The 27,701-nt window shown below is 43.4% G+C and overlaps 1 protein-coding gene across 1 annotated transcript in view; it reads right to left on the reverse strand.

The window, feature by feature from the left end:
• The window catches only part of LOC122933833 (clustered mitochondria protein homolog), a 56,418-nt gene extending 30,537 nt beyond the window's left edge, over positions 1 to 25,881 (reverse strand). The window contains exons 1-15 of the mRNA XM_044288905.1: positions 25,770 to 25,881; positions 17,568 to 17,692; positions 13,948 to 14,119; positions 13,641 to 13,784; positions 13,391 to 13,545; positions 11,962 to 12,116; positions 11,647 to 11,772; positions 10,372 to 10,519; positions 9,215 to 9,307; positions 6,628 to 7,322; positions 5,486 to 5,574; positions 3,503 to 3,607; positions 3,309 to 3,409; positions 2,400 to 2,552; positions 875 to 937 (exon numbers count right to left, since the gene is read on the reverse strand). Coding sequence (XP_044144840.1) covers positions 875 to 937; positions 2,400 to 2,552; positions 3,309 to 3,409; positions 3,503 to 3,607; positions 5,486 to 5,574; positions 6,628 to 7,322; positions 9,215 to 9,307; positions 10,372 to 10,519; positions 11,647 to 11,772; positions 11,962 to 12,116; positions 13,391 to 13,545; positions 13,641 to 13,784; positions 13,948 to 14,119; positions 17,568 to 17,692; positions 25,770 to 25,848 — 2,403 coding nt within the window. The 5' untranslated portion in view covers positions 25,849 to 25,881. The remainder of the gene's footprint in view (positions 1 to 874; positions 938 to 2,399; positions 2,553 to 3,308; positions 3,410 to 3,502; positions 3,608 to 5,485; positions 5,575 to 6,627; positions 7,323 to 9,214; positions 9,308 to 10,371; positions 10,520 to 11,646; positions 11,773 to 11,961; positions 12,117 to 13,390; positions 13,546 to 13,640; positions 13,785 to 13,947; positions 14,120 to 17,567; positions 17,693 to 25,769) is intronic.
• Positions 25,882 to 27,701: the final 1,820 nt, after the last annotated feature.

Consider the following 27,701-nt stretch of genomic DNA (forward strand, 5'->3'; position numbering starts at 1 on the left):
TGTTCTCTCAGGGACTACTGATGCCCCCAGAGGGTGCTGTTTCCTTTCATATGTCTTGTCCATAAGGGTCACTTTATCAGTGGATGTCTGGAAAGTTAGTTTTGAGGAAAAGTAACTACAAAGAGTTTTTCGTATTAGCTAGTAAACGCTAGTAAGACTTATAAGGGGTTGTCCCACAAATAAAATATTCTACAGTTTTCAAACCAGCTCCTGGATCTGAATACTTTTCTAATTGAATGTAATTAAAAATGTAGTATAGCTACTGAGGTATTGAATGATATCTATCTGTATAGCGCCACCTGCTGTTTGCTCTTTTTCTAGTTTCTCTGTCCTGCTCACTGAGATGGAAGCACATGCTCAGTTCCATCCTTCCACTGCCACCAGCTGCAGCAGAAAGGACACGCCCTAGGCCTAAACTGCCAGCTTGAAATAAATCTAGACGAAAAATTGGAGCAAAGACTGGGGAGATCTCTGGATCCATGTGAGGTACAGGGCTGTTTCCAGGTTTGTTAGAAAGAGGCTGTCATGTATTATATGATGTCTGATTTTCATAGTTTTATTATTCATGGGTTGACCCCTTTAAACTGGCCATACACAGAAGGCAACTGTCGATCAAACGATTATTCAGCTGACAACGATCTCTCCCGATCCTCCCATACATATGTATTGAGTGGGGAGAGGGGAGAAAGTGCCTGCCAGACACCTCTAGCAAACGCCGTATCTACTGAAAATATAATGATCGGACAGTTGAAATCCAACCAGCTCGATCTCATCTCCCATACACATGACTGACCAAACCCCTTGACATCAGCGGGTCTGGCCAACATGGATCTAATGTGTGTAGCCAGCTATAGACTGGTTTTATTGGTCTTACCTGTAGGTAGCTGCGTAGGATCATTTTGGCTGAACGTGTCATTATTTCAACAATTATGATTCTCTGTTGGAAAAATGATCATAAAGACTAGTGGTTATTAGAAGAATGGGGTAGGCAGAGTACATTTTTGAGGGTCTTCTAAATGAGAACGTTGGTAACTGGTAGGGGAGGAGGCGACTGAATATAGGATTGTGCTCAAAGCATATTTGGCAGATCACCTATGCTGCCCTACATGTGTACAGTAAAGGAAGTACGACCCACCTCACACTGATTGACAGCTGTATAAGATTGGGGTTAGGGGCACGGTGTAGAGTGCCAGAGCGGGCATAGAGAGTCTTATAGACCAGGCAATGCTCCCTGGGAAAAGAATTAGCTTTCTTCCAAGAGAAAGAAAGCGGTCTCTGTAGTGCCACCTAGTGGAGGTAGTCAATATCTGACTCTATAACAGGCCATCATAACTAAGCATAGTAGCCCTCCCCCCCCCCCAAAAAAAGTGGATGGACTCATCTACAGACTCCTGATAACTGCTTTGGGGTCCTGCCCATGGTCAGTACAGGCTTAGGTTAGCTACCTCCACTAGAGGGCGCTACAGTGATAACTTTTTTTCTCATGGAAGTCTAAATGCTCTTTTCCCATAGAGCGTCGCCTGTCCTATAAGACAATTTACGCTAGTTCTGGTACCCAGGAGAACCAGTGCCACCAAGACCTACATAATAGGGGAATGACTTGGCGAATCAAGTACCCTGCTCTGTACTGATGAGGGGCAGAAACCAATAAAACAGCCGTCTGCAGAAGGGTGCCCTATTCTTTTGGGGAAGGCTTTTGGTTTGGGTAACATTCCTAGTCATATTGCAAGGCCTGTTAATGGGTTGGATATTGACTATAAAGTAGCTACGTCCACTAGGTGGCACTTGGAAGAGACCTAATCTGCTCCCCTGTATTAGTTTGTAAGAGCGGTCTGACATTGGGAAACCAGTCAATCTTTTCATATAGTGTAAAATCAATGCAATTGCTTTCTTGGCATTATCTCTACACACCGGGGCAGATTTACTAAGCCTGTATATGGCATAAACGTTGACGTGCACCATATTTATCCCAGTGGTTCAGGCTGGATGATAAATCTGGTGCAGGGATAGACAATGTTGTATAACTTTATACCAAGTATTAGCTGGCTTTGTTTGAGACACAATTTCTGAGCCAGAATTATTGCAATTTTGTTGCAAACTGTTGCACATTAGTTCAGATGTTGCACTTAATTTCCCTCTGGGTTGAGGGATAAATGGGGTCATTTTATCAAATTGGTGTAAAGTAGAACTGGCTTAGTTGCCCATAGCAACCAATCAGATTCCACCTTTCATTTTCCAAAGGAGCTATCAAAAATGAAAGGTGGACTCTGATTGGTTGCTATGGGCAGCTAAGCCAGTTCTACTTACACCAGTTTGATAATTGACTTTTTTGAAGTGCACGATTGCATCTAACTTCTTCATAGCACATAATGACCCCCCACAGAAAATATCGGCCTTACATAAAGGTAATCCAGAGAAGGGCGGGCTTTCATCTTGTCAATCATCTCAGCGACTGTTCCCAAATATCTGATATTGATTCCGTGGGAGTGAAGAGACTCTTTTAGGGTTTTACCATCCAGGGGAACAATGATATGATTCAGACAGGCTTTTATCTGTCAGTAAAGTGATAGCGAGAAGAAAATTCACAATACAGAGTTTCAATAGTAGCAACTAGTATGACATTGTAGGGTGTAGCTGTGCTGCAGTGTGGCCTGGGACCAGGGGCGGACTGCGGATTTAAAATGGCCCTGGGAAAAAAAAAAAAAAAAAAAAAAGTGGCCCCATGTTGTTAGGGGGCCCAAATTGACAGAAGGTGGGGCCAGAAAAACCATAGATGGGCAGTATATGGTTCTGCAGCAAAATATACTGTCCCTATAGAACCAAATACCACAGTGCAGCACAATTTACAGTCCCAATAGAACTTCTCAGGACTGCTCCAGATCGGTATATACCCAGCCAGGTGGTGGGGGGGGGGGGGGGGAGGGCTCGAGTGGCCCACAGAGGATTTTCCCTACAGGATCTACAGCCAAAACCTGCCTATACGCCAAACCAGAGGGCAGTAGCTACACAAGTCTCTAGCGTAGTTTGTTAACGTTTCAGTCAGAAGTCAAACAACGATCCGCAAAATCCAAATGCCACATTTCTCTCACTCTGATCAATGGAAATGACTATTCTTGTGCACAATATGGAAGGGAATAGGACATGTTCTATAATTTGCAGAATGGCCACCCGGACCTCCCGAGGTTCTGCTGGAACAGGATGAGATCACGATTGGATTCGCTTCACAAGAACTGCACCTTACATGTTACATTTACGTATGAGTTGTAACGCTGGCAATCACTGGTAGATTTCCAGATTTTTGTACTTACAAAGGTGGGGATCTGCACAGTGAGAATAAAGTCCGCCGCTTCCCTCAGCAATCGTTTTTGTATCTGAAGGGCCTGGTTTTCGGACACTGGGAACCTAACCACTGAATACAAAGGAAACAAGGTTAATTCCAAGATTGACATCCCATCCCTACAGACCCAGTGTTCACAAAAGACTTTGGTCATAAGGCACTTACCTGGTGAATAGACATCTGGATTGAAGCGTACATCAAATATATAGTCTGTGACAGAGCCAACCTCTCTGCAGGCTTCTTTGACAATATCTGCCCCCTTAAGATCATCTGAAGAAGGGAAGAGTTGGATAATCATTCACCATAAACCAGTAATGTACAACCCAAAGGATGTTAATATCGATGGCCTATGCTCAGTATAGGATATCAATATCAGATTTGCGAGGGTCTGACACCCGCTACTTCAGAGTATCTCCGGAATGACACAGCTCTGTCCATTGTGCTGTTGATGGAGCTTGCAACTGCAGCGCTGCTCCCATTCAATCTCAAACTACTCTGGAACAGCCGATCTGTGAGGGTGTTGGGTGTCAGACCCCCACCTATCAAATACTGATGGCCTGCCTATTCAGAGGCTAGTCCATCAATATTAAACCCCTTTAAAGGGGCTTTCTGGGATTTTTTATGTACCACTGATTAGATGATTAAGGCTTCGGTTAGCGCTGCAGCCTTTTCACTGTTTACACTCTCTGGCACCCTCAGCATGCCATACATACATGGCTGAACCCAGACATCCCCCCCATTTTTACCCCTTCAGCCCCCTCTGATATGAGCATCAGCTGGATCGCGCAGGGAAAGGGCTTTTTTGTTTATAATAACACACCTATGGGTGGAGGCTTCCACCCAGAAGTGTTGCCAGTGACATCACCTGCTCTGATGGGCGGGCTTTAGCGTTGCCCTAGCCGATTTACAGGCTAGGGCATCGCTAAAGCCTTCCCATAAGTGCCTGTGACATCACCGGGCTCAATGCTAGGCAGAAGCCTTCGCCTAGCTTTCCCCATAGAGAGCCGGATACGTCACCGAACCTCCAAAAAAAGCCTTTGTCCTGCGCGATTCAGAGCAGGGCAAAGGAGAGCATCGGTGCATGAAATGCGCCAATTCTCATATTAGGGGGGCTGCCTGGGTGAAAATGGGGGGGATGTTCGCGTTCAGCTCTGAATCCAGACAACCCCTTCAAGTACTCAGGCTCTCCTCAGTAAACCCTGATCCGAGACCCTCTCGCTTAGTCATTACTGACAACTCCAGCATTGTCTGACCTCACTCTCTTCTACACTTGCAATGCTGGAACCACCGATCAAGAGGCATGGGGAAAGGGTTTACTGAATAGAAACCTCACCAAATGGTCACAAAGGTTTCAGTCCACTACTCAGTTTCAGTGGGACCAACCAAACATCTAATGCAGGTGTCAGAAATCTCCAACATTCAAGCTGTTGAGAACTACAATTGCCAGCATGCACACTTGCTCGGCTGTTGTCTAAACACCCATAGAAGTGAATGGAGTATGCAAGGAGTTGTAGATTCGCAATAGCTGGAGTGCTGGAGTTTGCTGACCCCTAATCTAATGTATATGATGGCCAAAAAACTCTAGGATCAAGTAGCTTGATTTAGCTGCCTGGTGTCTGAGTGTGGCTTACTTCCCTCTCCCGATTCAGGATACACCTGGCGAGATACAGTACATATAGATGTCTCCTTACTTACCTTTACTCTTGACTTAAGATACAGTTACCCAAGATGAGTTGTATGAGATGACGAACTTTGAAAAAAAATAAGCTTTACTCTGTCGGGCATTGTCAGTAATGTAAACGTTTTTTCTTTCAAAGCTGGGCGTTTCACAAGACTAATCTAGGGATATGTCAAGTCAAGAAGAAAAGTGAGGAAGGACACATCATATTAATACTGTTATGAGACTTACATAATCGCTTATCTTCCAGTCCCATTTCAGAATTCTGCTGGTTACAGAGTTAGAACTAAATGGTTAGAACAAAGCCAAACGCAACTGGCAGAATTATAAAGTAGTTCTGGATGCCAGTGAGGAACAGAAATTATGCATTTTGGAAAAAACATCAAAGCAAGGTTACTAAATATTTAATGGGGATTTAAAGTGTAAAGTGTGGGCGAATATACTGCAGAATTACTACATTTTAGGCTTACCTTTCTGGGAAATATCTCCGCTGTTGTCAGGCTGTAGTAACTCTCCATTTTGTGACTTGTCCACTATGACCTTCATAAACTGGGCATACCTATCAAATGAAGTATATACAGTATTAGAAAGCTTCATATGAACTTAAGTGTTAAAGGCTATGAACATCTTTGGGGAAAATTTTTTTTATTATTGAATTGTACTACTGTAATTTTGAGCTAAAAAAAAAATTCAACTGGTCTTTATTAAACATTTGTGCAGCCTTGAGTTTATCTAGTAGCAGGATCTGAATTTTCACTCTGTTCTGTCAGGTAGCTCACCTGATGGGCTCCTTATCTCTGACCTAAAAAACACTCAATATAGCTCAAGTCTTAGCTTACTGATAAGAATGTGGCTTAAATAAGCGTTTATGACCTTTAAGTAATTTAGAGATAAGGGTTATTAGATGACCAGCACAAAGTGAAAGTACCATTCACACAGCTAGTTAACCCTTTATGACAGAACAGCTCAATATTTTTAACAAAGATCAATTGAAAACCAGATTTTTAGCACAAAATAAGTAAAATCAGAAACAAAAATTGCCCCACAAAGGTGTACATAGCCTTTAAATTACAAGAATAAGTCATTCTAAAAGATGAATATATGAATGACCATGACTTTACTTCATACATCTGGCAGGGTCAAACATTTTTTCTTCATTAAACATTTCAGGTGTTAGCAGAGTCACAGTTAGGCTTTCCTTCACCCAGAGCAAAGATTTTGATCATTGCCTTAGCCGTGTATCTAAATACCTTGAACACAGGAGCGTGGCATGTTGGCATTTCCCTCAATCTACCATCCAGGTCACATGCCCCACCAGTGCCCCTTTCCTGGCAAAGAAAAACTGACTAATGCTAAGGGGTAGGCAAATTGTCAAAATGGTAACACTATATTCTGTCCTTTACAGCAACTACAAAGACCCTACTCAGAAAACATAGTTTTAAGTTGGGAATGGGGAGAGGAGTCCACTGACTCACTACCGGCTCCTCCCTCCTTCAATTTGGCTTCATGGGTCTCTCCCTATTGCTCTTTGTAAAGAGAGGGCTGTCACTGTTTCCTTCTCATAAAATGTTGTGCTAATTGTTCATAAATCTGAGCTGACCAGTTAGCTTACTTGTGTTGAACAAAGCTTTCTATGAGCTCTGGCCTCAAACTGCACAGTCGGTGGCGATAAGGCTTAGGAAATCCAAGGTTTTGGCAGTCTTTTGGTTTTTCCTCTTCCTTCAATGGTAAGAAGTTCACATCAGGAGGGAACGTTCTAAGGAGGTCCAAAATGTAGTGTCGTCCATCATTACCCACAATGCCTTTACACTCCACAGAAGAACACAGAAGCACTTCTTCATCCTTCTCATTTAGCACACTGTGCCTCATGATCCGAAGTGGTTTACAGGTTTTGTGGAGTAAATCTAGATATTTCCTGTTTGATGATACACTTTTACCAAAGTCAATAGAACCATAAACAACACTTTGGTCTTCCTTACGGTCCAATATTCCAGGTATGATCGACTGAGCAGTTATTCTGTATCCTCTGTAGTCGAGAACCACAGTGCCTAAGACATAAAGTTCTTCAATGTCCAAATCACTGTAGGCCTGTACTCCCTTCAAGTCATGGGTGGCAGCCACATGGGCTGCATGATCTCCACCCAGGTCCTTGTAGTGGTCTCTTACATCAAAGCCAAAGCTAAAAAAGATATTGTTCCAAATAAACATCTGCATTTTGGTTTCTTCTCCAGGGTTAATTGCCATAACGTTTCCATCAATTACTGCCATGGCTCCTCGGGTGGATGCCCCAACGAAATCAGAATTGATCTATGAGGAATATAAAAAAAAATAAAAAAAATTTACCTTTATGTTATAACGTGCTATTTGCAAGAACTTTTGCATTTTAATCTCTGCTGGTCTTAAAACATATTATGGAAATCCAGCAATGATTTCCTAACCAAGCCTTGCACTGGGATGCATTTTGGTGTGTATGATCAATAAGTTCCATGAAACCACTGTCCAGGATTAGGAAGAGGTTTTCCAAGAAGCAGCTCCACTCTTGTCCATGGGCTTTGTCTAGAACTGCAGCTCATTCTCAAAAGAATGGAGATTACATGCAATACTAGACATAGGCTACTTTCACACTAGCGGCACGGACCGGCAGGCTGTTCCGTCGGGTGAACAGCCTGCCGGCAGTTACTGTGTGCCCCCGGACTGCCGCTCTGTCCCCATTGACTATAATGGGGCGGAGGCACGGCAAGAGGCTGCCAGAATAAAACTACGACATGTCCGACATTTATTCCGGCAGCCTCTCGCCGTGCGCTGCCATGCCTACTCTGCACAGCCACCATTATAGTCAATGGGGACGGAGCGGCAGTCCGGGGGGGCACACGGTCACTAGCGGCAGGACAGATCCGGCAGGCTGCTCACCCGACGGAACAGCCTGCCGGAGGTCCGTGCCGCTAGTGTGAAAGTAGCCTTAGCTAATGGACAAAATTGGTGCCGTTTCTGGAAAAAAGGTGATTTTTTAAAATTCTGGATAACCTCATTAAACCCTTGGTGCAATGCATCATACATGTATTCTTGGGGTTGGTAATGACAGATTTCACAGTCTAACACTGTTTATTTTTTTATCCAACATAAGATAATGGCATCCAAGTTATATGTTCACTTGTATGACTCCAAGGTCAACATAAAGTCCTTACCTATGCACTTGGTAAACACATGATCAGGCTCTCCTCAGTCAGCAGGTCAGCTGCCAGGCGCTAACTCTGACAGAGCATTTCAACCCTGTATTTATACTCACAGTAATGAGCCCAGCAGCCAAACCTACATTTGCCTCAGTCGAGGGAAAAGTGGTTTACTGGAGTGAGAAAGGGAATGAAAGGTCCCTCTACCAACCTACCATAAAAATCCAGGGCCATGAAACACTTAAGTGCATCAGAAAACTACACTTTGCTGAAACCACCCAGCTTTCCTGGATTCTTTTACCTGACCCAACTGAGCATTCTGGGTGAGATACACACCTCCTACAGTACTTTACCAGCCACCATATTACAGTATGTATGGGGCTAGCAGTATGTGAAAGCAGCATACTTGTGCCACGCAGGTATGTGCGAGCAGAGGTGCTGTGCTCGCACCAACCACAGAAGATGTCAGCTGTATATTATAGCTGACACTCTGATGCAACAGCTGGGATTGTAGATAACTATGATCCTGGATGTTTAACCCCCTCAGATGCTGCAGTCAATAAATGTTTTACAATGCATTATCGGTACCCCAAAATGGTCTGTAAACAACTTAAAAAACAAGTCCTTATAAACTTATAGAACGCATAGAGGAAGCAATGTGTCCTTGAGGGGTCCAGGGTCTGTGGACATCTTATTTTTTTTATTATTGTACTCTGTTGTAATTTTTATGCACAATGTCATGCAGAGGACTTTGTATGACCTTAAAAAAAGTAGAGTGGGGGGAAGGGAAATGTACGCAGTTCGGAGAATATTTCTGACTCAGTGGTTGTCGCTTTTCTTGTTTGTCCATTCGGTCCACTGACCTCATAAGGAAAGCTGAATATTTTTATAACCAGAACAGGCAGCAGAACTTTTAACAAGAACTGCGACTGAATGGTTCTACTCTATGTATGATAATGACATCACGAGACTGGCTCTCTGTAGCACTAAGACCACCAGTAAGGCAATATATACCATAATTGTTATTACCTTAAAGTTTGCTCTTCGTCGCAGAACCTGATCTGTCGGGAGCTCCTGAGGGAGTTCTCTAGTTGTCTGCAGCTCTTCATTCCAGTCCCTTGTCTTTCAGGGAAAGATTATTATTAACAGTTATTGTCTCAGATTACATCACTTATCATACAGAAAATTTGATGACAGCAATTATAACAATACCTTCTGGAGGGTAAGTGAAGGTTCAGGGGTCCTATGCAAATGTACAGCTTGGGCCCCCAGGCAACTTCTCCTCAGACTCAATAGCTGCAGCCTATCTTTTAGAAGCATCGCTCAGTGACCCATTGATGCAGCCAGATTCAGTGCTAGGGTCTTAAAAGCTCAGGGGCATTCCACCAAAAAGACATATTTTCTAACATGGCAGGCTTAGATACAGTGACTCAGCTCTATGTATGGTGGTATACCGCTATAATGGAGTCACCAAATAATGGTCAGATACCAGTTGTATATACAATGCATTTACATCTTCTATGATTGGAGTTGTCAGCTTCCCAATAACGATCACAACATCATGGTTGTTTGACAGAGTAGAGGGAGAATGTTTTCACATATATTGTGGGACATTTATGAAGACTGCCGTTCCGAAAAGCCAGTCTTGATCCCCCTGCGCTGGAGTAAGATGCGCCTAATTTATTAAAAGAGAGATGTCACCTAGTAAACTAGTCGCACCTCAGAGCGCCAGAAACTCAAGTCTGGGCCAGCTAGGAGCTGGAACAGACTTGAACTATAAGTTACATTGGTTTCTGGCATAAGTATTAGAAAATCCAGTGGGCCATGCTAAGCCATCACCCTTCACCTGTCTCCTCCACTTAAGCATCTCAGTGCACCAAAGGATCGACAATACCCAGGCTACCAGACATCATGGGAGATCAGAAAGGAGATCAAAGAAGTACAATCAGTTTGTGTATGGTGAGGAGGACCTGTGAGCCCCTTGGCTTGTGGGCTTGGTCACAATTGTGACCCCCTGTTGTTACACCACTGGGTACCTCTAATTTTAAATAAAGGAAATTCCTATCGAGGAAACTAGCGCTCTCATGACGTTATGTTTTTTGACCAAAACAAGATCAGTGCAGTAAACAGAGTCACAAATGTATATGTGCTGACATGCCAGACTGTTCATGAATTTATGGTAGTACCTGGCCAGGAATGTGCTCCTCATATCCAAGACGTGAATTGTATGCATCCTCTGCTCGCACACAGTCTATGATATGATTGCTGCTTGGAGCAATCCAGCTGTAAATTTGATAAGGAGTTGCAATTCTGTCCAGAGGGTGACGATGAACCCTAGATGGTGGGAAAAGACTAAATATTATATTGGTGTCCTGCAAATACAAAGGCAGGAAAGGACACTAAAAACACAGTACTCTGTAACACCAATCATTATTTATATGGTGCCAACATATTTCGCAGCACTGTACAATCAGAGGGTGCATGAACAAGCAAAATCAGACATTACAAACAATCAACAAGAGGAACGAGGGCTCTGCTTGCAAGGACTTACAATCTATACACTGACGGTAGAAGCGCCAGGTGCTACACATAGAGCTGCTTGAGCTCCTCACCAGCCACTATCTGTGTACCATCTACATGCATGGAGTGTGGGGGATACTGAAAGATGAAGGGGTCAGATTCTGAGGAATAACGTGGAAGGGGGTAAAGTTAAAAGAGTTAAAATAGGAAGGGTAAATGTAGGAGAGTTCAATTAGGGAATGTGACAGATCTGCCTAAAACTATGTGTCTTTAGGGAATGCTTAAAACTGTTGGTAATTAATTAACCCAACTGGCCAAGGTGGCACATTCCAAGGAACTGGGGCAACACAAGTAAAGTCTTGGGAAGAGGAGTGGGAGGTTCAGTTTATGGGGGAGGTTAGTCTTACATCACTAGCAGGACATCGAGCACAAGTAGAGAGGTACACAGGGAATGGTGGCAGATATTGGCCAGTTCAGCGCTATATTCAAATTTAAGGAGCACTTAAGATCAGGAAGTCACCAGAAATACCTCTTCAGTTGGATGTGTCTGACAACAAGCATGTATACGGTTTTGCACGACAACCAGCATAATTGTAAATACGGCACTGGTCTATAATACATGATGTTAAACAGGAACAGCTCTGTATTGCATATAAAATAAATTAATATATACTGTAAATGGTTTCAAAAGTGAACATTACTTTTCACTTCATGTACCCCAATCTACCATACACCCTCTATCTGGTATGTATTTATTACACTGTATACTGGTGCTTCTGCTTTGATAATACAATTTAGGAATATGTGTTGGCACAGGTGAACCTACGACCTACGAACAGTGATTTTGAAAGCGATGTGGGTTTGGTATTAGTGCACTACTATATTATTTCATATGAGTATATGTACATTTATGTCATTATGACATCTTTGTTGTACTTTACCTCTTCTTTTGTAGGTTGGAAAAGTTCTTCTTAAAGGCTGAGCTGACCTGGTTCAGGAGCTCCACAATACTGTGGCTCAGGTGGCTCGGTGAAGCTGGTTTTGGATTAAATACCTCTGCTGTTGATCTTAAAAGAAATGCAAATTTGTGTCAAAGAAACATTTCAGAGACAAATAGAAGCCAAAACCCACCCCACCGCCTCAAGTCTTCTTCATGTGATCCCCAGTCTTGGCATGTGACAGCCAAGACTGGAGATTAGACAACTTACAATTATTAGACAATTATTGACCACTGAAACCTTCCTCACAGTACTTACTGGTTGATGTAGAACCCCCTGTTGGAAGAAGTGATATTTATTTGGTGGTCTTCCATAGTTACTACACTTAAGTACAAGAGATCGCCATGCATTTTCCGATTGCCTGGAGGGGGATTCCATCCACTCATAATCAGTGATTTCATACATTGCGGAGGCTGCATTAAAGATATAAACAAATGAGAAGAGGCTTAGCAAATTAAAGGAGTGTGTCCCAATAAGAGACATTTATAGCATTTTGATTGAGATCATTGTTTCTGTAATTTACATACAGAGTAAAGGGTTATCCCAGTTTTGCGATTTTCAGCATCAATTGACAGTAAACTACACACGTTATCAGTTACTAATAGTGATTGTTTATCTGTAAGGCTCTGTTTTCCTGCACTCCATCGTGTCAGCAATGATTTTGGGTCTTAGGGTTGGGTGCTTCAAGCAGGCTTGAATACAGGGCTGCCATCAGAAATTTCAGGCTCCATACAGACAAACCAATCAATATAAATAAAATGTTCACTATACTGTACTAGATATTATTATTACAGGGATACTTACTATTTTTTTAATTAAATATCAGTAATACGGTAACAGTTTTAGGCAGAAAAAAATCCAATCTTTACAGCACAGCTTTTCTATGGAGGAGTGGGTAAGGCAAGTGTTTACTGTACAGAAGGTCTGAGGTTCAAATATCACTGTTGTGGCACAAAATAGGGCCAGGCAGCGCTCGCATCTGTCTGCCAGCACTCTGCTCTGGTGAAATCTCGCGCCGTTCAGTATTCGGCACAAGGGCGGTAAAAAAGCTGGCATTCGCGCCTGTGCCGAATGCTGAACGGCGCAAGATTTAACCAGAGCACAGGGCTGCGAGCAGAGCCTGGCCCTGTCAATCAGGACTTGGAGGGAGGCGACAAAGGTGGGAGAACGGAGCCTCTAGGAGCAGGTACAAGGCCCCCCCCCCCCCCACCCCGCTCCTAGAGGCTAATTCGAATATTATAAAAGTTATATTTCTGGCTAGTTAGATTTAGCTGACATTAGCACATCGCTCATGTCAGCTAGCTTAATAGGGTAAAATCTGGTGACAGAAACCCTTTTATGCCCAGTAACATTAAAGGCCACCAAGCAACGGGTGATCAGGCACTCTTGTTTTTGCAATTCTGGCAGTTACTGCAGTGGGGACTGCAAAAAATGAGAAAATTGATACCATATCCTGCTGATATGCCATGAATGTGTAGTGGGAAAACCCCTTTAATTTATAATCTGGCATAATGATGACCAATAGTAAGATAAACAGAGCCAAATGCAGTAGTGTACATAAGGTATGGAGTACATAACCAGGTTCACGCTCTACCTTTGGTCTTACAAGGCACAAGTCTCAGGCAATACGCTCCAAACTGTACTAACAGTCGAAAGTACCAGAATATTAGGAAGTAAGTTACCGTACCTTGTTGTCAATGCTGATAGGTTGAAGAGGTTGTAATGGCCGCTCCGTACTTCCTGGAAGAATATATTCTGGAGGAGAACAGTCTATTGCATCCAGCCCGTGTTCTGCAGATGAACGTTTCTTCCTCTTTCCATTGTTTTCATTACTGGAAGAATCTAGTGCAGAATCATTTTGAAAATAGATAAATCCAGGGCAAAATATGAAAACCTTAACATGTACAGTAACATACACATTGAAAAATCATTGCTACCTCCAATGTCGCCTTCTGAAATGCTGCTGAGAAAGGACAATGAGCTGCAGTCTACTCCATTGTAGGCATCCGTGAGATCCAGGCTTTTCAGCAAGTCTCTGAAATGACGTATGTGAATTCGCGCCTCTCTGATGGTATAAGGTTCTTAAAAAATGGAATTTGTGGTATTATAGTTCATGTAATAGGTTCCCCCGGGGCCACATTATAGCTGATAATACTATTAATATTTTGTATTAATTACAGGCTTTTTAGTTATCTGAATAAACAACTTATCTTGTATATCTGTATATACATAAGATGTACTTACCCTCCACAACTTTTAAAACAGAACCTTCTTTCAGTCCCTCAACAGACTTCAGCTCGGAAAAGTTGTCCAGAACATTCCCATCAAACTGCAGTGAAAAGCATGTTCTATGGCAAGAATCTTCATGTTCCATCAATACCTGAATAATCTCCTGAACCAGTTCTTTGGATGATACCTGTCCACACAACATACAGCATAAAATTCCATGCTAAGGATAGATAAGGTTCTTCATATTCAGGAAGATAGATAGATCTTCAGCCAGCTATGGTCCTTTATTAAGACCGGCGTCTAAAACGCTGGTCTTAATAAATGCGCCCCATAGTTCTACAACACATCTTGTTATGTGAACAAGAGCTTCAGTTTCTATTTATTGGCCCACATTTACTATTGCGGCTGTGCCTAAATTGTGGCATAATTTGCACCAAAATATGACACTTTTTAAACACAATTTAGCACATCTCATTTTAGATATACAGTGCCTTGAGAAAGTGTTCATACCTCTTGAACTTTTCCACATTTTTTTATGTTACATCCACAAACGTAAATGTATTTTATTGAGATTTTATGTGATAGACCAACAAAAAGTAGCAAGTATGTGTAAGGTGAAAAGAAAATGATACATTATTTTCAAAATTTTTAATAAATAAAAATCTGAAAAGTGTGGCGTGCATTTGTATTTAGCCCCCTGTACTCTGATACCTGTAAATAAAATCCAGTGTGACCAGTTGCCTTCCGATGTCACCTAATTAGTAGAGTCCACATGTGTGTAAATTATTCTCAGTATAACTACAACTGTTCTGTGAAGGCCTCAGAGGTTTGTTAGATAACATTAGTAATCAAACAACATCATGAAAACCAAGGAACACACCAGACAGGTCAGGGATAAAGCTGTGGAGAAGTGTAAAGCAGGGTTAAGTTGTAAAAAATTATCCCAAGCTCTAAACATCTCATGGAGAACTGTTTAATCCATTATCCAAAATTGGAAGGAGTATGGCACAACTGCAAACCCACCAGGATATGGCCATCCACCTAATCTGACAGTCCGGGCAAGGAGAGCACTAATTGGAGAAGCAGCCAAGAGGCCCATGGTCACTCTGGAGAAGTTGAAGAGATCCACAGCTCAGGTGGGAGAATCTGTCCACAGGGCAACGATTAGTTGTGTACTCCACAAATCTGGCCTTTATGGAAGAGTGGCAAGAAGCCATTTTTGAAAGCAAGCCATAAGAAGTCACATTTGCATTTTTGCCACATGCCATGTAGGGGACACAGCAAACATGTGGCAGAAGGTGCTCTGGTCAGATGAGACCAAAATTGACCTTTTTGGCCTAAATACAAAACGCCATGTGTGGCGGAAAACTAACACTGCACATCGCCCTGGACCCATCATCCCCACTGTGAAACATGGTGGTGGCAGCATCTTGCTGGGGGGGCGATGCTTTTCTTCAGCAGGGACAGGGAAGCTGGTCAGAGATGATGGGAAGATGGATGGCGCTAAATACAGGGCAATCCTGGAGGAAAACCTGTTAGAGGCTGCAAAAGACTTGAGACTGGAACGACCCTAAACATACAGCCAGAGCTACAGTTGAATGGTTTAGATCAAAGCATATTCATGCGTTAGAATGGCCCAGTCAAAGTCCAAACCTAAATCCCATTGAGAATCTGTGGCAAGACTTGAAAATTACTGTTCACCAACGCTCTCCATCCAATCTGACTGAGCTTGAGCTATTTTACAAAGAAGAACAGGCAAACATTTCAGCCTCTAGATGTGCAAAGCCGGTAGAGACATACCCCAAAAGACTGTCAGCTGTAATTGCAGCGAAAGGTGGTCCTACAAAGTAATGACTCAGGGGGGCAGAATACAAGTGCATACCGTACTTTCCAGATTTTTACTTAATAATTTTTTTTTAAAACATGTATCATTTTCTTTTTCACTTCATGAATACTTACTAATTTGTGTTGGTCTATCACATAAAATCTCAATATACTTTGTAGGCTACATGCACACGACAGTTGTTTTTCTCTGCGTCCGCTCTGTTTTATTCGGCTGATCGGATGGTTACCCATGCATTTCTATGGAGCCGTTAAAATTGTGGTGTAGTCCACCATTTATTTTCCGCGTCCGCTGTCAGTGTTTCCCGTCCGCAAAAAAAGTATTGCATGTCCTGTTCTTGTCTGCAATAAACGTTTTGCGGACCCATTCAAGTCAAAGGGTCCGCAAAAAAATGCGGATGACCAACGGAAGCCATCCTTATGTCATCCGCATCCGTTTTTGTTTTTTTGCAGATGGTTGCTGGGAAACCTGTATATGTTAAATTTCAAGAATTACAGCCTTCGGGTTTTTTTGCGGACCTAAAAAAAACCGAAACTGAAGACACACGGAAACACAACCTACAAAATTTGGATGTGGATGTGGATGTAAAAAAAACAGGAACACGGATCCGCTATTTGCGGACCGCAAAAAACAACTGTCGTGTGCATGTAGCCTAAGTTTGTGGGTGTAATGTGAAAAAATATGGAAAAGTTCAATTGGTATGAATACTTTTTCAAACCACTGTATTTATTAAGCAAGTAAGCTGACACAAAAGTGTCCAGCCGTGCACCATCTTCTTCATAGCTACTGTGACCACAGTCTACACCAGGCATTCTCAAACTGCGGCCCTCCAGCTGTTGTAAAACTACAACTCTCACAATGCCCTGCTGTAGGCTGATACCTGTAGTAGGCTGTTCGGGCATGCTGGGAGTTGTAGTTTTGCAACAGCTGGAGGGCCGCAGTTTGAGGATGCCTGGTCTACACTGTCTGCGATGGTACATCTGCTCCATTGAGTTCAAGGAAACTGGAAAAAACAACAACCTTGGTTCCAGCAGCAAAGTAAAGGTCAATGTAAATGCAATTATTTGTATGACTAACGTGCAGCGATGGCCTTGTGTCTGTTACTTCTACATCTCGGAGCTCGCCTCTTCATATAATCCTCCTAACATTACCAGGAGATCCAGCACCAGGTACTTCGGAGAAGATTTATCATCTCCCTGTCGCAGTTTTCCTTCGCATCCTTTAAACTCCTCTTGTGACAAAATTTGTTGCAAATGGAGGTTTTTTTGCTGCCCTTGCCAATTTCCCAAAAAGGGAGAGGCTAGCAGGCCCGATACATATATCTGCTTCAAATTTACAGCAGCTCCGGGCTGCCATATATTTCGTTCTGGAGCACAAACTGCTGGGGGATGAGCCTAATTTATGGCGAGGCGCAGGGGTTATCAAAGACCAGTAACTGTCCCCCTAAACGTCCATTTTATACAATGACAGGTAATGGAATTATCATAAGCTAAAGTTTAAAACAGGGTTCATCAGCAACCGTTGGCACTCCAGCTGCTGTGGAACTACAACTCCCAGCATGCACACTTACTCGACTGTTCTTGTAACTCCTGCAGAAGTAAAACAAGGATTCTGGGAGTTGTAGTTTCAGAACAGCTGGAGTGCTGGATCCCTGTTTTAGAAGAAACGTAATTGAGTAAATTAGTAAAATATAAACACAAGTGAGGTGTGGTATGTACTGTACACAGTATATTCCCCGGCCTGACCCCCACAAATATCTCTTGTCACATACATTTTATGTGTGAACACTCACCTGTATTTCAATACCGTCTCCTCCAGGTAGGTTAACAGTCACATTAAACAGATCCTGAGAACTCTGTGTGTCTCCTACTGGAGTTATATTCTTGTTAGCTTTTCCTTCTGTCACTCTGGAAATATCTGGAATTATAATTATTTCATTATTAATAAACTGTACACAGTAAAATGTGCGCTGCCACCTCTGTGCTGCAAACAAGACCCCTTTCCTCATTTAAAGTGTAACAGATATAATATACTTTATTACAGAAAGACATTTCTTTGTACTAGAAAACAGTGTAAAGGGTCTTCTTAGCAAAGCGCTAACTGAGCGTTTCTTAGGAGTCTTCGGTTCTTCTGAGCGCTAAAGACACCTTTATGTAGAAGTCAGATAGGCAGGGTGATGGGTTATGATGGGGCACATATACATAACAGTCAGTGACCGGGGTAGAGACAGGAGACAGACTGGAAGCCTCTGCATGTTACACACAGGCATCTTCAGCGGTCAGTAAAATGCTGAAGACAGATTAAATAGATTCACCTTAGCAATGCTCAGGAACAGCTTTCAAAGAAGAAACTTAATTTTCTAATAAAAATACATTGTAACACCAAATAATAAACTCGGGTGCCTATGTAGTTATTACTGGAGGGACTACTGTCAGTTTAGGCTACTTTCACACTAGCGGCACAGACCTCCGGCAGGCTGTTCCGTCGGGTGAACAGCCTGCCGGATCCATCCTGCCACTAGTGACCGTGTGCCCCCTGACTGCCTCTCCATCCCCATTGACTATAATGGGGGTGGAGCTCCGGCGAGGCACAGCAAGAGGCTGCCGGAATAAATGTCAGACATGTCATAGTTTTATTCCGGCAGCCTCTCGCCGTGCCTCTGCCGGAACTCCGCCCCCGCCCTCATAGTCAATAGGGTCGGAGCGGAAGTCCGGGGGCACACGGTCACTAGAGGCAGGATGGATCAGACAGGCTGTTCACCCGACGGAACAGACTGCCGGAGGTCCGTGCCGCTAGTGTGAAAGTAGCCTTAAACTACAACCTACACAAAAGACTATTAGCCTCCATACAGAATAAATACTAAAATCTTTATTAGATACACAATTAATACATATTAAAACATATGGAAACAATTAGCAGCAAGTAGGACCCCCCAGATGATAATCCCAAGGGGGCCACATCTGGGGGGTCCTACTTGCTACTAAGTGTTTCCATATGTTTTAATATGTATTAATTGTGTATCTAATAAAGATTTTGGTATTTATTCTGAATGGAGGCCAATAGTCTTGTGTAGGTTGTGGTAATAAAAATACATGTCATAGTTTAATTTCTCAGTATCTGAGGAAAGGGATTTAGGGGTCATTATTTCAGAAGACTTAAAGGTAGGCAGACAATGTCATAGAGCAGCAGGAAATGCTAGCAGAATGCTTGGGTGTATAGGGAGAGGCATTACCAGTAGAAAGAGGGACGTGCTCATGTCGCTCTACAGAGCACTAGTGAGACCTCATTTGGAGTATTGTGCTCAGTACTGGAGACCATATCTCCAGAAGGATATTGATACGTTGGAGAGAGTTCAGAGAAGAGCTACTAAACTGGTACATGGATTGCAGGATAAAACTTACCAGGAAAGACTAAAGGACCTTAACATGTATAGCTTGGAAGAAAGACGAGACAGAGGGGATATGATAGAAACTATTAAATACATAAACAGAATCAACAAGGTAAAAGAGGAGAGAATATTTAAAAGAAGAAAAACTGCTACAAGAGGACATAGTTTTAAATTAGAGGGGCAAAGGTTTAAAAGTAATATCAGGAAGTATTACTTTACTGAGAGAGTAGTGGATGCATGGAATAGCCTTCCTGCAGAAGTGGTAGCTGCAAGTACAGTGAAGGAGTCTAAGCATGCATAGGATAGGCATAAGGCCATCCTTCATATAAGATAGGGCCAGGGGCTATCCATAGTATTCAGTATATTGGGCAGACTAGATGGGCCAAATGGTTATTATCTGCCGATACATTCTATGTTTCTATATTCCATCCGCCTCTTGGCATGTTTGCCGTGCTACCGCCAGAACTCCATCCCGCCACCATTATAGTCAATGGGGCCGGAGCAGTAGTCTGGGGGCATGAGTACACTAGCGGCAGCACGGATCCGACAGGCTGTTCACCCACTGGAACAGCCTGCCGGAGTTCCTTGCTACTAGTGTGAAAGTACCCTTACAAAAATGGTTAAAGGGGTTGTCCGGGTTCAGAGCTAGATCGCGCAGGGCAAAGGCTCTTTTGTTTACAATAACATACTGCCAGGCGGAAGCTTCGGTGACGTCACTGGCTCTGATGGGTGTGATTTAGTACTAAAGCCCGCCAATCAGTGCCAGTGACGTCACCGGGCTTCCTGGCAGCCCCATGGAGAGCCCGGTTCGTCACCGGAACTCCTGAAAATGCCTTTGCCTTGCACGATTTAGAAGGGCATCGGAGCATGAACTGCTTCGATGCTCAAGTCAGGGGGGCTGCCTGGTTGAAAATAGAGGTATGTCTGGTTTCAGCTCTGAACCCGGACAACCCCTTTAAGGCTGGTTTCACACCTACCTGGCTGTTCCATCAGAAAATGCCGGGAACAGGCCAGACAAAAAACACTAGGTGCAGCGTTTTTTGACTAGCCGATTTCCGACATATTTGCCAGGTAGCAGCCGAATCTCCAGCGGGCAGGCGGCAGTATCCGGCAATGCTGGATCCGGAGAACTATATTAAAAATAAACTGAAATGACAATTATACTTTCAGGCCTAAGAAGTCAAACTCCCTACATGTGCATAGATTGAAAAAAGCAGCAGAAATTTTTTCAATGAATCCATGACAAAATCTACCGGCGGTCCTATAGAGGAGAATGGAGAGGAGGCCATGCATCAGGATTATGCTGCAGATTTGCCACAGATTTCACAACCTGCATTACGTCCATGTTACATCTGTATTTTTTGCGGATCCATTGTAACAGTTCCTGTCCTTGTCCGCAAAACCGACAAGGGCATATTCTATATGCGGACATATGGATATGGAATGCACACAGAGTCATTTACGTTTTTTTGTGGCTCTATTGAAATTAATGGTTCCGCATGCGGGCTGCAAAAAATATAAAAATGGAACAGACAAAAAAAAGTGAGAAGCATCAGCCATTATGGAGGCTGTGGACAACACTGTTCTGCCACCCCTCTACATACCGGCATACACATACACACTATTTCTCTATTTCTGTTAATCCTGCACATTTTATTCCTGTCCTTACACTTTGTCTTCTTTATCTACTAGGATTAGTACAAAACCTGAAACTTGTGCTAGGGACAACCACATAACAGCCTAAATCCTACATGGTCCCTGAGAGCAAGGACTGCAAATGCCTCAACTGATAGTTTCTACTATTTGGAAGCTCCTCTTAGGCAAGAAACATATATAAAGATTGAAGCATGGCGGCTCAGTGGTTAGCATCGGCATCTTGCAGAGGCGGCTCAGTGGTTAGTTCTGGCTCCTTGCAGCGCTGTAGTCCTGGGTTGAAATCTCACCAATGACAACATCTGCATGGAGTTTTTGTACGTTTCCTCCCACACTCCAGAAACACACTGATACGGAATTTAGAATGTGAGCCCTACCAGGGATGGTGAGCGATTTGTACAGCGCTGTGGAATAGGTCAGCGCTATGTAAGTGAAATAAAGAGTGGAGACGTTAGCCCAAGAAACCAACCAGATCCAGACTCATAGTTTAAATTGGTAACCAAAACAAATGTTGACCATGTAACTGGAGATCTCCTCTCAACGTGACTCATGGTTTCATCAAAACATGACTTCTTCAGAGATAATACTCCAAGATCAACGCTAACAGAAAATGATTGCTACATTCCTAAGTTTTAGCCCCTGGGGGAAAATATTTGCTGATGCCATAGCTCTTATGAAGACCCTCCAGAAAAGCATTCTGCAGATGCAGAACATTCTCTCATATATAGTGAGCTGTCACCTATCTGAGCAATATCTAGGGTGAGATCACTGTGAACGTTCCCCCATTTTATCTTAAGGGAAAAAATGCGCGACTTATATGTGGAGTCATTATCTGCATGTGATTTTTTTGCCTCCTCTACATGTTGTCTACATACAGACTATATTCATTGACTTCAATCTTATTTCAAAATCTTTGAAAATCAATGCACAAAAATCCACACGTACATTTTATGATATAGGTTTACACCACATTTCAATTCAACCTTAGTGTTCAAGGTGTTTTCTGAGATTATGATATTGATGAACCATCCTCAGGATCAGCTATTTGAGGAGGCTGCGACCCTCCAGTCAGCTTACCAAGCACAGCGCCAATCATTGGATAGTGGACGTACTTGGTATTGCAGCTCAGCCCTGTTCACCAGTGATGGTCCGTTTGCAGTGTTTGCCAGCGAACACATGTGGGCTGCCATCTCGACTCACCCGTCCGGCGATGCACAGGAAATCAAATGCGGTCACCGGGAGCAGGCAGTTCCGAGAACAGCCTGATTAAGGCCCCCGGCGGCTGTTCTCGGAACTGCCTGCTCCCGGTGACCGCATTTCATTTCAGACCGGCTCCCGGCACAGGTAAGGGCTTACCTGTGTATCGCCGGACGGGTGAGTCAAGATGGCAGCCCGCATGTGTTCGCTGGCGAATGCTGCAAACTGACCATCACTGCTGTTCACTTGAAAAGGACTGAGCTGCTCCTAGGCCATCTGACCAACCCACGGTGACATCACTGGCCAAGGAGGAGGCTGCGGTACTTACAAACAGCTGATCGGCAGGGGCCCCGGGTATTGGACCCCCAAATACTGATAACCTATAATGAGGACACTATAAGGAAACATTGCCATCATACTGAATTCACCATACCAATAAGGCCTACATTTCTATATGACCGCCCCACAGACAAGTAGGTATCAGCCCTCCATGTGGTACAACGGTGATAATTGCAACTACCAATTTTATATAGGGCAGAATTCTGGGTAGGAATTATATCCAATGTAGCTTCCGTGTATCAGGCCCCATGTACACAACCGCATCCAAGCTGCAGGTCTAGAAAATACGGATGCAGTATGTGTGTTTAAATGAGTTCATGGTTCGCATTTTAAGGATAAAATCTGTCTTTTTGCGGAATGGACATATGGATGCAGACCTGTGTGCTTTCTGCATCCGTAGGTTTTCTCCTCAAAAAGATAGAACATGTCCTCTGCTTGTCCACAAAATGCAAACCCATTGAAGTCAATGGGTCCGCAAACAATGCAGATGAAACACAAACTGCATCCACGATATGCGGACTGCTGAACGGATCCGCTTGTGCGCATGGGGCCTTATCCTAATAGCTGGCTTAACTAGTAAAAATTCATATAAAATCTAGATGTGTGGAAATAACTTTTTAGAAAGCCCAGATGCACATTATGCAGGATAGAGATAGACACATATCTGTATAGACATTATACATGGTTTTATATGGTGTTATAAAACTACAAACAAGAAGATGTAAATAAAAAAAACGGACTTTGGCCTTTGACGCAATCTATAAATGGCAGCCACAAGTAAACCAGGATATACTCTACTCCGAGTTTGCTTTTATAATTCCTATAAAAGGTCCTTACACTGTATTGGTAGGATCTTACTTAGCACTGTCTTCCTGGAACTTCTCTAGTTATATATCTTTCTAGGACTTTCAGATAATCCAGAACATTTGATAAAAGAGGACGGCTTCACATGCACCAGATTGTGTTGCAGTAATCTCTCTGCGACTTGAAAACCAGTTCCACTCATTTGACTTGGTTTGTTTTGGCGGCAAGCACATGGATTTCTGCAAGTCACACTGAATGGAATCGTTAGGCCTCTTTCACACGGTCATTCATTTTAATAGGCTGGGTCTCTCAGAAGAGACCTAACTTATTAGGCCCCTTTCACACAAGCGAGTATTCCGCGCGGGTGCAATGTGTGAAGTGAACGCATTGCACCCGCACTGAATCCTGACCCATTCATTTCTATGGGGCCGTTCACATGAGCGGTGATTTTCACGCATCACTTGTGCGTTGCGTGAAAATCGCAGCATGCTCCTCTTTGTGCGTTTTTCACGAAAATCGCAAGCATCCACAAGCAAGTGCGGATGCGGTGCGATTTTCACGCACGGTTGCTAGGAGACGATCGGGATGGAGACCCGATCATTATTATTTTCCCTTATAACATGGTTATAAGGGAAAATAATAGCATTCTGAATACAGAATGCATAGTACAATAGCGCTAGAGGGGTTAATTTTTTTTTTAACTCACCTTAATCCACTTGCTCGCGCAGCCCGACATCTCCTTCTGTATTGATCTTAGCTCTGTGTAGCAACAAGGACCTTTGGTGACGTCACAGTCATCACATGATCTTTTACCATGGTGATGGATCATGTGATGACTGGAGTGACATCACCACAGGTCCTGTTGCTACACAAAGCTAAGATGAAGACAGAAGGAGATGCCGGCTACGCGAGCAAGTGGACTAAGGTGAGTTAAATTATTTTTTATTTATTTTTAACCCCTCCAGCACTATTATACTAAGCATTCTGTATTCAGAATGCTATTATTTTCTCTTATAACCATGTTATAAGGGAAAATAATACAATGTACAGAACACCGATCCCAAGCCCGAACTTCTGTGAAGAAGTTCGGGTTTGGGTACCAAACACGCACGATTTTTCTCAGCCGAGTGCAAAACGCATTACAATGTTTTGCACCCGCGCAGAAAAATCGCGGGTGTTCCCACAACGCACCCACACCTTTTCCCACAACGGCCGTGTGAAAGAGGCCTTAGAGCTGCAGTTCCTATTTTGGCCAGTAGGTGGCAGGCCAACACAGGATATCAGAAAATGATGTATTACTATACTACCTATGAGAGTATAGTAACATTCTGTAAAAAAAAACATAGTGGACATTGTAGCCTCCTAGACAAAAACCTAAAAAAGGGAAAATAAAATATGTTAAAAAAATAAAAAATAAATATATAAAAATTTGAATTAGGGATAAGCGAATCAACTTTACAGCGCTCCATACAGTATTAGAATGTATTGGCTCCAATGAGCCAAAGTTATCACTTTGCAAAGTCTTGCGAGACTTCGGGTAATAACTTCAGAAATTGATTTCTACTGTAAAAAAACAATTCCAAGGTACCACTTGGAACCGAACCTGAGTTCGGGAAATGTTTTTTTTTTACCGTAGAAATCAATTTATGAAGTTATTACGTGAAGTCTAGCGAGTAATATCTTCAGCTCATCGGAGCCAATACATTCTAATACTGTATGGAGCTCTTGCTCCATACAGTATTGGAACAAAGTTTTATGCAAATTGACTTCAGATATTTCCTCCGAAGTCGATTCGCTCATCCCTAATTTTAATCACCAGCTTCCCACTACATTGTATCAAATGGTGGCATTAGAAAGTACAACTTGTCCAGCAAAAAACAAGCTCTCATATGGATATGTGAATGGAAAAATAAAAAAGTTACGGCTCCAGAAAGACAGGGAAGAAAAATGCAAAAACAAAACAAAAATAAAAAGGAACTTATTTTAGCAGAAGGCTACAACATAATAAAGTTTGAATACAGTCTGAAGACTTTTCTAATGCATTATATGACGCAGATGTAATGTCAATGTTGGAAATACTACAAACTCCATCAATTAGTAAAAAGTGAATATTATTAGGGCAATGCTCCCAGGCTCTTCTGTTTACCAGGACTTTACTATACTACAAACTCCATCAATTAGTAAAAAGTGAATATTATTAGGGCAATGCTCCCAGGCTCTTCTGTTTACCAGGACTTTACTAGCAATGGTCCACCTGCAGGAGCACTCCAGTAGTCATGTTGTGACCCAGCACTCCTAGAGGTGGTCACTTCATCTCCACCCAGCATGGGAAAGGTGACCTTGCAAGTTTGAACACACATCCACGTGCTGAGGGACCACAACAGTCTAGCACTGTGTGTACAGGACCTACCTTTCAGGACTACCCCTCAGACCCATCTCGCTTATGGTTCGGGGGCAGGTCATCACACAGTACTGGATCTAGGAGCAGAGCCCTCATGGATTACTGTCATCATGTATAATATATAGCACTGGGTAAGGCTGGGAATGCAGGAATGAGTGTCAGCTCCTATGGTGCAGCCAGCAAATGTCATAGAAAGTTGTCTGCAGTCTCACCTTGGTGCAGGCTCTCCATGGCTCCCGTGCAGGGGGGAAGGGGGATCCCCGCGGGGTGGCTCTCGGTGCCGCTCACCATGCTTCCAGCTGCGATCAGTAGAGCTCAGTGCGGTCACTGCCGTGATTACACACAGAGGTCACACCGGAGGAGGCACCGCCTCCCATATATGGTCATGCTGTCCTTTTACGGACGGTGGGCTCGGAGACTAGCCAATCAGGGCGCGCGGGCGCAGCTTGTGGTCAGTGGAAGTTTTACTATAATCCCATTGACTCGCGAAGGCCACCGCTGAGTGTAGAGGTGACTTCATGGCCGGCAAGGACGCCCGCTGCTAGTCTGGTGTGCCCCGCGGTGGGGCGCTGTGACCTCACACAGTAATAGGGTTATATCTGATGCAAGAGGCTGAGACTGGGTGAGAAGAAGCCTAGCAATGTGATACCCGGCAGAGGCACATGTGTTGCGGAGTCCTGCTTCTACTGTGGTGGGCATTAGCACAGTGAAGGTCACCAGCTCACCACACATGACGTAAAGGGCACCTTGTGCTACAATAATCAGTGAGCAAGTCCTTCAGTGTTCTCCAGGAATACTTAGGGGCGTTTTAGACGCTGGTCCTAATAAGCCGCATAGCTGGCGGTGTATTGCCGAAGTTATGAAGAGGCGCAGTGTCCACAGCCAGTGTCGGACTGGGGTACCTAGGGCCCACCAGTAAAATTTATTTTGAGGGCCAACCCTACAGATACATTCAAATATAATAAATAATCTGACAAGTTTGTTATATGACCATAGACTGGTTGAGGTGATGTACATTGAATATATGTATGTGATCACCTTGATCACCCCCTGTCATTGATAACCCCCCTGTAAGGCTCCATTCAGACGTCCGCATGCGTTTTGTGGATCCGATCCATGGATCCGTAAAAAATCATGCGGATGTCTGAATGGAGCCTTACAGGGGGGGTGATCAGTGACAGGGGGGTGATCACCCTGATCACCCCCTGTCATTGATAACCCCCCTGTAAGGCTCCATTCAGACGTCCGCATGCGTTTTGTGGATCCGATCCATGTATCCATGGATCCGTAAAAAATCATGCGGATGTCTGAATGGAGCCTTACAGGGGGGGTGATCAGTGACAGGGGGGTGATCACCCTGATCACCCCCTGTCATTGATAACCCCCCTGTAAGGCTCCATTCAGACGTCCGCATGTGTTTTGTGGATCCGTTCCATGTATCCATGGATCCGTAAAAATCATGCGGATGTCTGAATGGAGCCTTACAGGGGGGTGATCAATGACAGGGGGGTGATCAGGGAGTCTATATGGGTGATCACCCCCCTGTCATTGATCACCCCCCCCCCCCCCCCCCTGGTAAGGCTCCATTCAGACATTTTTTTTGGCACAAGTTAGCGGAAATTTTTTGTTTGTTTTTGTTTTTGTTTTTTCTTACAAAGTCTCATATTCTACTAACTTGTGTCAAAAAATAAAATCTCACATGGACGCACCATACCCCTCACGGAATCCAAATGCGTAAACATTTTTAGACATTTATATTCCAGACTTCTTCTCACGCTTTAGGGCCCCTAAAAAGCCAGGGCAGTATAAATACCCCACATGTGACCCCATTTCGGAAAGAAGACACCCCAAGGTATTCCGTGAGGGGCATATTGAGTCCATGAAAGATTGAAATTTTTGTCCTAAGTTAGCGGAAAGTGAGACTTTGTGAGAAAAAAACAAAAAAAAAATCAATATCCGCTAACTTATGCAAAAAAAAAAAAAATTCTAGGAACTCGCCATGCCCCTCATTGAATACCTTGGGGTGTCTTCTTTCCAAAGTGGCGTCACATGTGGGGTATTTATACTGCCCTGGCTTTTTAGGGGCCCGAAAGTGTGAGAAGAAGTCTGGGATCCAAATGTCTAAAAATGCCCTCCTAAAAAGA

The sequence above is a fragment of the Bufo gargarizans genome, chromosome 1 (assembly GCF_014858855.1).
Source record: "Bufo gargarizans isolate SCDJY-AF-19 chromosome 1, ASM1485885v1, whole genome shotgun sequence".
NCBI classification, from domain to species: domain Eukaryota; kingdom Metazoa; phylum Chordata; class Amphibia; order Anura; family Bufonidae; genus Bufo; species Bufo gargarizans.